The following is an 11,486-nucleotide window of genomic DNA, read 5'->3' as shown; positions in this document are numbered from 1 at the left end:
CAGAGAACCTGAGAGTGATGGTTTCCCAAGCAAACAGGACAGGTAGGAAAGGGGACAGAGGAGCCAGGGCCTCTCGGTGCCAAATTGGGGGGCCCAGGCGTCTGGAGGGTCCCCACGCAGGAGGGTCCCTGAGCCCTGAGCTGCACATCGATTCTGCCTCTTCCTTCCCTAGTCCTGGAAAACCTCGGGAAAGGTACATCGCTCCCGGTCCTGGAGGGCCAAAGCCTGCGCCTGGTCTGTGTCACCCACAGCAGTCCCCTAGCCAGGCTGAGCTGGACCCGGGGGGGACAGACCGTGGTTCCCCTCCCAGCCCTCAGACCCTGGGGTCCTGGAACTGCCTCGGGTTGAAGTGGAGCATGAAGGAGAGTTCACCTGCCACGCCTGGCACCCACTGGGCTCCCAGCACGTGTCTCTCAGCCTCTCCGTGCACTGTGAGTGGGGAAAGGGGGACACCTGGGTCCCAGGAAGGGGCCCCTGCTGAGTCCTGTCCTCCCTCTCCTCAGACCCTCCTCACAGCTGCTGGGCCCCTCCTGCTCCTGGGAGGCTGAGGGTCTGCATTGCCGCTGCTCCTCCCAAGCCAGCCCGGTGCCATCTCTGTCCTGGTGGCTTGAGGAGGAGGTGCTGGAAGGGAACAGCAGCCAGGACTCCTTCGAGGTCACCCCCAGCTCAGCTGGGCCCTGGGCCAATGGCTCCCTGACCCTCCAAGGGGGGGCTTGGCTCCAACCTCAGGCTCACCTTCAAGGCCCAGAACGTCCATGGGGCCCAGAGCTGTTTCCTGCTGGACAGTCAGGGTGTAGGGTGGGGAGGCCTGGGCTCACCAGGTCCCGCATCCAGGGATGTAGGAAGGGCCTGGAGAACCAGGTTGCAAGAAGAGAGGAAAGATTCGGGACTGTGGTTTAGCAGGTGAATGGGCCTCATCCCACTTTTCCAGGCAAATCAGGGCCCATGACGGGGGTGGTTCTGGTGGCTGTCGGGGAGGTGGCTATGAAGATCCTGCTTCTCTGCCTTTGCCTCATCCTCCTCAGGTGAGCCCTGCCCCAGGGACCAAGGGGAGGGGCGGAGAGGGCAGAGGATACACCGCTCAATCCCAGAATCTCAATCCTGGGGGTACTTGGACAGTTTAAGAGGCCTGCGGCCAGGCAGAGGCTGAGTTGATCGTGATGATTCCACATGGGCCAGTGTTGTCAGTCTCCAACTCTGGACCAATGTCCAGGCTGGGGAGGTTCCTGCTCTTATCAGGGAGGTCCTGGGGGCTAGGCCTGGTCTCTCTGCCTCAGTCCCCTCCAGCCCCTTAGCAGGACACAGGGAGGTGAGTCTGCTGCCCTCTCTACCCCGATCTAGCCACACTCACAGGCCCTGGTCTCTTCACCCAGAGTGAGGTCCTGCAGGAGGAAGGCAGCAAGGGCAGCATTGGGCATGGAGGCTGCAGACACTGTGACGGACTAATCTCCAGCTGAGTGTTGTGGGCCTCTTACCCTCCAACATTCCACTGGACACCTCCCCCTCGATGGCCCCAAGGATTGCTCCACTCAACTTGGCCATAACTGACTCATCACCTCCCTTTTCAAGCCCACTTCTCCTGTTGAGAGCCCCATCCCTCTGATGACATGGTAGCCCCATCTCTAATGTCAGAACCTGGGTGTGGGTGTCCACCTTGACCTCCCTCCCTCCTCCAGATCCCATAAATCACTAGCACTTGTTCCTCCTCCTAAGTACAGGTCACCTTGGAGCCCTTTTCTCCATCCTGGCCCCAGTCATGCCTGGGTCTCACCTCTTCCCTGGTCACTGAACCCTCCTCACCTCTTGCCTCCATCTCTCCCAACACAGACTCCAGACTGCTTCCACATGCCTCCTCATCCAGTTTCTCCAGTCTGAGCAGCCATGTTTCCTTTGCAGGCCTTGCATGGTCTGTCCCCTGCTGGACTCTCCTGATCCCTCCTCTCCCTGTGTCACCCAACATCTCCCCAAACCCTCCGGGCCAAGGACTCTGTGGCTCTGACACTTTGCATGTGTAGTTTCTTCTCCTGAAACACCCTTCCCTCCTGCCAAACCATGTCCGGATCCTCCTTCAGGTTCACTTTTTTTTTTTTTTTTTTTTGAGACACAGTCTCACTTTGTCACCCAGGCTGGAGTGCAGTGGCGTGATCTCGGCTCACTGCAACCTCTGTCTCCCAGGTTCAAATGATTCTCGTGTCTCAGCCTCCTAAGTAGCTGGGATTATAGGCGCCCGCCACCACGCCTGGCTAATTTTTGTATTTTTGGTAGAGACAGGGTTTCACCATGTCAGCCAGGCTGGTCTTGAACTCCCAACTTCAGGTGATCCACCAGCCTTGGCCTCCCAAAGTGGTGGGGTTACATGCGTGAGCCACTGTGCCCGGCCAGCTGTGTCTTCTTTTTGCAGGATTCACTTATAAAATCCCTTGCAGCTGCAGTCTGCGTTCCACTCACATCCTAATATGGTGTTTGCGGTGGTCACATCCAACTTCTTTCCTCCTCCTTCCATGGAACATGCATTAGGGAAGAACCACAGGCACCACATGCAAGATGAGCCAGTTCCCTGAACGGCCTGCCATGGCGTTAACCACGCTGCTCTGGGCTCTGCGCGTCTCATCTGCTGAGGCACATTACTGCATCTTTCATGCAGAACTTGCTTTCCATGTGTCACATCCCCGCATGTGTGGGGATACATCCTGAGAAATGCATGGTTAGGCGATTCTGTCGTGTGAGCATCCTTGAATATGCTTACACAGTCGTAAATGGTACAGCCTACCACACGCCGAGGCTATACGGTATAGCCCATTGCTCCTAGGCTATACACCTGCACAGCATGTTCCAGTAGTGAAAGCTGTAGGCAATTATAACGCAATGAATAGGTTAGTTAAAAATAAGAGTTTTAGTAAAAATATGGCATAATAGGCCAGGCGTGGTGGCTCATGCCTGTAATCCCAGCACTTTGGGAGGCCAAGGCAGGCGGATCACAAGGTCAGGAGTTTGAGATCAGCCTGGCCAATATGGTGAAACCCAGTCTCTACTAAAAATACAAAAATTAGCCAGGCATGGTGGCAGGCAGCTGTAGTCCCAGCTACTCGGGAGGCTGAGGCAGAAGAATTGCTTGAACCAGGAGGTGGAGGTTGCAGTGAGCCGAGATCACACCACTGCACTCCAGCCTGGGCGACAGAGCAAGACTGTCTCAAAAACTAAAACAAAAAAAACACCACCATCACCAATGTCTGATTAAATCTAAGCCAGGGTTCCATTTTGGGGCAAGAGGCAGGGTGTGGGTGTGGTGGACAGAGAATGGGCTCCAGCCACCGTCAGCTGCATGTCCTGGTAGCACCTGAGCCATTCCATCTCCTGTGCTGGGAGATCATCATCGAATCCTGATGACAACGCCCTCCTCTCAGAGCTCGGGGGATGAGCTGCCAAAACCCATGGAGGTTCAAAACCTGGGCTCTGGAGAGAGAAGACACGGCTCAGAGACGTGGGGCCACTGTCCAGGCTTTCCCTGGGCCTGGACCTGGGCTCCTTCCATTGTCTGAGCAGGGTCAGGCTGGGCTGGCTGTGCTGGTTCAAGAGATGAGGGAGGAGGACACAGGGGTTGCCAGGACCCTGAGGCACTGGACTGGGCACTGCCCCAAGGGGCAGAGGATGGAGCCCAGTGTTGATACTGTGATGTTGACCCGTCTACTCACCTGATTTGGGTGCTGAAGGGCAGCTGACCCCCCTAATCTTTTATAGACTTGTGAAAGGAAAATAAATAAAAGTCAAGCTGGGAACAGCTTAGGGCAAACCTGCCTCCCATTCTATTCAAAGCCACCCCTCTGCTCACTGAGATAGATGCATGTCTGATCGCCTCAGTTTGGAAAGGCTAATCAGAAACTCCAAAGAATGCACCTGTTCATCTCTCACCCATCTGTGACCTGGAAGCCCTCTCCCCACTTCGAGTCTTCCTGCCTTTGCTTCAAGTTGTCCCACCTTTCCAAATGGAACCAAAGTACTTCTTACATACAGTGACTCATGTCTCAAGTCTCCCTAAAATGTATAAAACTAAGCTGTGCCCCAACCACGTTGGCCACGTCATCAGGACCTCCTGAGGCTGTGTCACGGCATGTGTCCTCAACCTTGGCAAAATAAACTTTCTAAATTAACTGGACCTGTCTCAAATTTTCCGGGTTCACAGACTCATGTGCAACAAGGGGTCTAAGCAGGACAGATTCAGGGGAGGGTTTCCTGTTGTTAGCAGATGTCCCCTTCTGGAAAGGGGCGCAAACACCCGCTTTCAGCCAGGAGATGGTAAGCGGTTCCCTGATCCCACCCGCTTCTCCTGAGCAGGGTTCATCAGTACAGGAGAGTCAGGGCATCTGAGAGCACTTCCTTCCTTACCTGGCCTCGGATTCTCAACACTCCAAAGTATGACGCATGATCTGAGCTACTCAAGACAAAATTCAGGGAGGGTTTAGCTTCTCTCTTCCTTTTTTTTGAGACAGGGTCTTACTCTGTCACCTAGGCTAGAGTGCAGTGGTGCAATCATGGCTCACTGCAGCCTCGACCTGCTGGGCTCAGGTAATCCTCCTGCTTCAGCCTCCCAAGTAGCTAGGACTACAGGCATCCACCACCACACCTAGCTGATTTTTGTATTTTTTGTAGAGATGAGTTTCACCCTGTTGCCCAGGCTGGTCTCAAACTCGTGAGCTTAAGTGATCCTCCTGTCTTGGCCTCTCAAAGTGCTGGGATTACAGGCATGAGCCACCGCACCTGGGCCCCAAAAGAACTTTTGCAGACACACTGGCTCCTCAAGCTCTGGTAAAACAATTTATTACCAAAGCACAGAGGTGTCAAGGGGAGGAGGGGTCCCCCCTGCAGGCCAGCCCAACCCCATCCAGCCTTGCTAGGACACTGGCTTAAGGGCAGGCCACCGAGATGGGGAACTTCACATTCACTGGAGAGAAACTGGGGCCCTCCAGGAGGCTAATCAAGACTGATGAGTATCCTGAAACCAGTGGCAGGAATGCACATTCCAGGGCTTGTTCTAGAAGCTTATCTGTGATTAAACAGCAGGCCTTGAGTCACATTATTTCATTTTTTTTTTCTGTTGCGCACTGCAAATGGAAAGTTCTGGGAGACAATAAAAATGCTGTTAGTGTCTCATTCATTCAAGGAATACCCTCTGTGCCTTCACTTCATGCCAGGCACCTTCTAGGTTCTGGGGATGTCATCTTCTAGGTACTGGGGGATGTCATCATGACCATACGGGATGAGGAGCCCCTGCTGGGCTTAGGATAAGGAGGAGGAGGGTGGAGACTACACACTAAACACATGCTTCTCTCCAGATGGGAACAAGAGCTGTGTGGAAAACAGGTGACATAATGAGCAAGTGGGTGGGGAGGCAGTGAGGACGCCTCATGGAGGATGGGGAAGGCCTTGGGTTTTGAGAAGCAGCAGGTGCATAAAACCAGGATGAGGGGAGCTTTCCAGACCTTGGGATGGCAGGTGCAAAGGTTCCAGGGTGGAGTCCAGCTTGGCCTGGTCTAGAATTGGAGGGGCGAGGGTGTGGCTGGCGCATCGTGCACGGGGGAAGAAGGGAGCTCGGCCTCGGGCCAAGGCAAGGAGCTGCTGTGCAGCAGAGGCAAGACGATCTTCAAGGTGCTCAAAGATCACCGGGCTCCTTAAATGCCATCTCCTCGTTATGTTCTCAACCAAGGGGCTGAGCGAGTGGCCTCCAGGGAGCGTGTGGGTGTGAGACGGTGGAGACCTTAGGGGGCTGTCAGGTGTCGGGTTCTAAACGCCCTTTGCCCTGGGTGACAGGAAGGCACTGAGACAGGGTGGCACCGATGACGGCAAGCCTGGGCTTGCTCCATTGATAAACAGGACGAAGCCTCTGCCCTGTGCCATGCCAGAAAAGCAGAGATGACAGAGTCAGACGCAACCCTGCCCTGGAGGAACTGGCTGCCAGCAGGAGACTGTGACAAGTGACCCCGTGGTCGGTCTCACCCGGGACTGAAGGTTTGGAGGAGGCTGCTGAGGGAGCAAGGGTGTCGGGGAGGACCCCGAGCTGTCTGGCCTGGATAACTGGGTGCATGGAGGAGGAGCTGTGTATCGAGCTGGAGAGGTGGGGCAAAGAGTGAGACTGGCACAGGTCATGACTTTACTCTTGGCACCTCTGGTTGAAGCAGAGAGCCTGCTACTCCACCAGAGAAGAAAGAGCCCCCACCCCTCACCACTGGCCCACTCTGCGCAATTGCTCCGCGAATCTCTTGACACACACGTGTCAGCTCATGCTTCAGCCTCAGATGTAAGGAAAGGTTGTGGGAATGTAGAAGCACTTGTAATCCAAGTGCCAAGAAGAACGTCACTGCACAGGGAGACAGGCCGCGAAAAGCAGACGCTGTTCAAGATGCCCCGTGACCAGGATCTCACAATCGCGGCGCTGCTGACCATTGGGGCCGGGGAATTCTTTGTTGAGGGGTAGAGGTAGGGACCATGCTGCGTGTCGCAGGATGTCAGGCAGCATCCTGGCCTCCACTGTCCCGCATCCTGACAACCAAGTGTCTCCAGACACTGCCAAATGCCCCCAGGTGGTGCCGAGTTAGACAAAGCACTAAGCTTTGGTTCCAGCCAACCCCAATGAGAGAAATGACTACTCCGGGGAGAGAAAAGGAGCCTGGAGAAGCTCCTCTTCAGCACACATCTCTGCACCCTTGCCAAAATTTACTGTGTAGTCTGTCTTCGACCTTGCAAAAATTCCTGCACATTTACACAAAGTGCTGATGGAAGTAAAGCCATCTAGTCAGCACTGTCAAGTTGATACCTCCATCCACAGAGAGCGTGCGCCAGCAGCTGGGCTGTGCACACAGGCAGCAGTTTGTAAAATAAAAATCTGGGAAACTAAGCAAACGCCCAGCTGCTGGCTGTGAGGAGTGTCCGTCATCCACAGGAAGGGGTAGTGTGCACTATGAACAAGACCCGAAGGCATAGAGCAGCTACCTTTTGGGTATGGGGGTGCCAAGGAGGACAGGCCAAAGGAAAGTAGAGACTACAGGTGGCCGAGTGGAAGGACACAGGGAGGCATGGATGCAAGAAGGGACGGAAGATGGCAAGAGACAGACAACGTCTTGATGCTATTTTTGAGGCCCTGAATCCCGTTGTGCCTGAAGCTCCCCCTTAGAATTTTCTAGCAACAACAGCCAATCAACCCCCCTTTTCTTAAAGCCAAGTTGAGCCGGGTTTCTCTTACTTGCCATTCCTGGAGGTTGGGAAGTTCAAGGACCCTGTGGAAAAACCCAGCATCTCCCTGGGAAGCTGGGCCCTGGTATGAACATGGAACAGCCTCTGGGAAGCGTCTCTTGGAGGCTGGGGCAGGGCTGGGGCGAGGGCAAGGGGTGAGAGGGCTTAAGACTCACAAGCTCTTCCCACTTGGATTCCACCTAGGGCACCACTGGGAGGCCAATGGGGTCATATGGAGACACATGCAGATCCTGCAGCAGAGCTTCTAGGTTGTTCCTCAGCATGGCGTAGGGTGGCTTCTCCTCATACTTGAGGGCCATCACCACCTTCAGGTACTTCTGCAGGGTCTCTGTGGTCAAGACAACCCCCAGTAAGGGAGAGCCTGAGAGGGGTCCCCCAACCCCGATCCTGGGGGTCTGTGCCCAAGAGTGGCGGGGTGGGGGACTGAGGAACATGAGGGTCTCAGCAAAAGTGCCCATTTCCTTGTTGCCTGGCATTGCCACAGGACTTCAATTGTTTTTCGGTTTTGGAAAATGTCATACACAGGCACCAGTAGAAGGGCATGAACACCCAAGTACTTACTCATCACTCAGTTTCAACAAGAATCACCTCACAGCCAATCTCATTTCATCAGGACCCCTCCCCTGGCCTGCAGTGTTTTAAAGCAAATCCCGGCTAGCAATGCAGTCCACCTGCATATAAATATTTAGGATGTATCTTTAAAGAGGGCGGGCCCTGTCTCACCTCCACCTCCAACCTCTGGTTGACAGGCTTAAAATCCTCGAGGCCCAAGGTTCACAGAGGTAGAACTGGAGGGGAGTGTCACTTGGGCAGCTGAGCCATGATCTGAACCCAGGGATTTAAAGTAATTCAAAAATGAGCCTGAGGCCGGGCGCAGTGGCTCACGCTTGTAATCCCAGCACTTTGGGAGGCCGAGGCGGGCGGATCACGAGGTCAGGAGATCGAGACCACGGTGAAACCCCGTCTCTACTAAAAAATACAAAAAATTAGCCGGGCGTGGTGGCGGGCGCCTGTACTCCCAGCTACTCGGAGAGGCTGAGGCAGGAGAATGGTGTGAACCCGGGAGGCGGAGCTTGCAGTGAGCCGAGATCGCGCCACTGCACTCCAGCCTGGACAACAGAGCGAGACTCCATCTCAAAAAAAAAAAAAAAAAATGAGCCTGAGAGAGCCAGAGGGGACAAGCTATCTGTTTCTGTCTGTCCATTTCTGCCTCCAGCTTGAAGAAAAGCATCAAAGCTCTTCAGGAGGGGCACAAAGACAACAGGAACAATGAACACCTCCCACACCCAAACAAGACAGTGCAAATACCCAGCAACAGGGATTGGCTTTACAAGTTATGGTGCGGCCAAACCATGACCATTGTGCAGCTGTCAATAAAAGCTGTGGTGCATCTATAAGGAAGGGCATGAAGGACAGCCCCAGGGTTAAGTGAAAAAAGCAAGAGGTAGAATGAGATGTATGTAGGGTGAGCCTATTTTTTGTTCATAAAAATGGCCAGGCATGGTGGCTCTTGCCTGTAATCCCAGCACTTTGGGAGGCCTAGGTGGGTAGATCAGTTGAGGCCAGGGGTTCGAGACCAGCCTGGGCAACATGGTGAAACCCCGTCTCTACTAAAAATACAGAAAACTAGCCAGGTATGGTGACGCATGCCTGCAATCCCAGCTACTTGGGAAGCTGAGGCATGAGAATCGCTTGAACCTGGGAGGCGGAGATTGCAGTGAGCTGAGATCCTACCACTGCACTCCAGCCTGGGTGACAGAGGTAGACCCTGTCTTAAAAAAAAAAAAAAAAAATTACTCTGTCTTCAAAAAAAAGTTGTGTGTTTTTGTTTTGCTGTTGTTCAGAGGCACTCGTGAATTTTTTGACAATTTTGTCTTTCTACAATGGGTATATATTACAAATGCAATTTGGAAAACTAAAAAAAATGAAGAGGTGTAAGGAGAAGCCACCCCTAGATGGATCTGAGCCACCAGGTCCCGCCCAGGTCCCCGCCTATTCCTGCTCCCTTCAGGACGTACCTGAGGGCCTGATCCAGTGACCGCAGGGTCCCACGAAGGGCCCCGGCTTATCAACAAACCTGAAGGGACAGAAACACATGTGAAAGGTCTTTTAGGGAAAGGAGAGCAACCTTTTAAAACAATGCCTAAGATATATACACAGCCTAAGATATATGTACAGTCCCCTCTGCCATCCAGGGAAGTCATGTTCTCAAAGTTGCTGTGAACACTGAATCAACCAATTCACTACCATTGCTCCCAAGGGAAACAGCACTGGCTTCCTGCAAGCCTCTGGCCACACGATTTTCCCCGATCAATACACCTTGTTTTGGCCAGGCACAGTGGCTCACACCTGTAATCCCAGCACTTTGGGAGGCAGAGGCGGGTGGATCACGAGGTCAGGAGATTGAGACCATCCTGGCTAACATGGTGAAATCCTGTCCCTACTAAAAATACAAAAAACTAGCTGGGCATGGTGGCGGGCACCTGTGGTCCCAGCTACTCGGGAGGCTGAGGCAGGAGAATGGTGTGAATCTGGGAGGCGGAGCTTGCAGTGAGCCTAGATCGTGCCACTGCACTCCAGCCTGGGTGACAGACCAAGACTCCGTCTCAAAAACAAAACAAAATAAAACAATACACTTTGTTTTATGTATGTTTCCGTTGAAAGACGTCTTTTTCTTTTTTTTTTTTTTTTGAGACGGAGTCTCGCTCTGTCACCCAGGCTGGAGTGCAGTGGCGCAATCTCGGCTCACTGCAAGCTCCGCCTCCCGGGTTCACGCCATTCTCCTGCCTCAGCCTCTCCGAGTAGCTGGGACTACAGGCGCCCGCCGCCGCGCCCGGCTAATTTTTTTTTTGTATTTTTAGTAGAGACGGTGTTTCACCGTGGTCTCGATCTCCTGACCTCGTGATCCGCCCGCCTCAGCCTCCCAAAGTGCTGGGATTACAAGCGTGAGCCACCGCGCCCGGCCTGAAAGACGTCTTATGTAATAAGTATTGTTGATTCATTAGCATTGAACTCTTTTAATCTGGGATCCTTAAGAAGGAGAGGATCCCTTCGATGATGGGGAAGGATCCATGATGGAAATAAAGATTTTATTACTTACAGGTCCTGGGGGCACATGGCACACCCAAAGGTGACCTCCTCACCTGCCCCACACACACACACACAGACATACACACACATGCACACTGGTCAGGGAGCTCGTGGCTGTGAGGGGCCAATGGGTGGTATCCAAACATTTTGAGGGGATTTTTAACTGGTGGGTTCAAAGCAAGCAGGCTCGACTTCCAGGAGGTCATGCTGTGCCTGAGAGGGGGTCACTGTGGCATCCGCACAGTTCAGTGGGATGTGGGGGCCAGCAGGGCCGTCAAGTAGGCTGTCTGTGGCTGACCCATAGGGAGGGAGGTGCTCCCCCGGAGGTGGCTGCATAAGGGAGATATGTGGGTCAACCACATGGAGGAACTGGGAGGAGGTGGAAAACTGGAAACCATGCTGAGGGTGACCGAGCCTTGTTTCTGGCATGACAAAGTCCAACTTACATTCAAATGAATGCCAAGGCAACCTGAAATGATAAGAATTCCCCACAAACTCATGGCCAACAGCACCATAGCTCATGCCTGAACAAAGCTGATAAAACACACGAATTATTAACCATCTCAGGCTTCAGGACATCAGACAGCGCTTCAGGACATCAGACAGCACTTCAGCATTATGCTAGGTGGCTGTTTGATTTTTTGTGGAGATGGGGTCTCACTATGTTGCCCAGGCTGGTCTGATCCTCCTGTCTCGGCCTCCCAAAGTGCTGGGATTACAGATGTGAGCCACCACGCCTGGCTGAGGCCATTTTAAATGGCATAATCACTGACAAAAAGCATAAAAACAGGAAAAAAAGTAGCATTAACTAAACAGTGAAAAGGACACCGGCGTATATAGTGTGGGGGCTGAAATAGGGAGGCAGAATGCTGTCTGGCTCCACCCTAGGCTGGGAACATGTGTGTCAGATGATTAAAATTTTTCTCCACACTGTGTCTATTAAGTGGCCATGAAAGAACAGCAAGAACTGATTTGGGATTACAACTACTTCTAGTGAGTAAGAGAATTCACACATATAGACTCTGAATAATCAGGACTGTATATGTACATACACACACACACACATATATGTATAACACACATGCGTGCATGCAGCGCACCCCTCTTTGGCTGTTCAGGAAAAATCCTGATTCGCCCACTGCCTTTGCTCC

General features: G+C 53.2%; 1 protein-coding gene and 1 pseudogene across 5 annotated transcripts in view; one reads left to right on the top strand and one right to left on the bottom strand.

Moving 5' to 3' along the window:
- LOC116479476 (sialic acid-binding Ig-like lectin 11) overlaps window positions 1-1,789 on the top strand; it is a 5,182-nt pseudogene extending 3,393 nt beyond the window's left edge.
- A 3,004-nt stretch (window positions 1,790-4,793) lies between these two features.
- The window catches only part of VRK3 (VRK serine/threonine kinase 3), a 48,981-nt gene continuing 42,288 nt past the window's right edge, over window positions 4,794-11,486 (bottom strand). For all 5 annotated transcript variants that reach the window (XM_058426014.1, XM_032169024.2, XM_058426015.1 and 2 more), the window contains exons 13-15: window positions 9,264-9,322; window positions 7,401-7,573; window positions 4,794-5,115 (exon numbers count right to left, since the gene is read on the bottom strand). In XM_058426014.1, coding sequence (XP_058281997.1) covers window positions 7,425-7,573; window positions 9,264-9,322 — 208 coding nt within the window. In that variant the 3' untranslated portion in view covers window positions 4,794-5,115; window positions 7,401-7,424. The remainder of the gene's footprint in view (window positions 5,116-7,400; window positions 7,574-9,263; window positions 9,323-11,486) is intronic.

Source organism: Hylobates moloch, unplaced genomic scaffold (assembly GCF_009828535.3).
Source record: "Hylobates moloch isolate HMO894 unplaced genomic scaffold, HMol_V3 SCAFFOLD_12, whole genome shotgun sequence".
Lineage (NCBI taxonomy): Eukaryota > Metazoa > Chordata > Mammalia > Primates > Hylobatidae > Hylobates > Hylobates moloch.
This window is presented reverse-complemented; position numbering and strand designations above follow the sequence as displayed.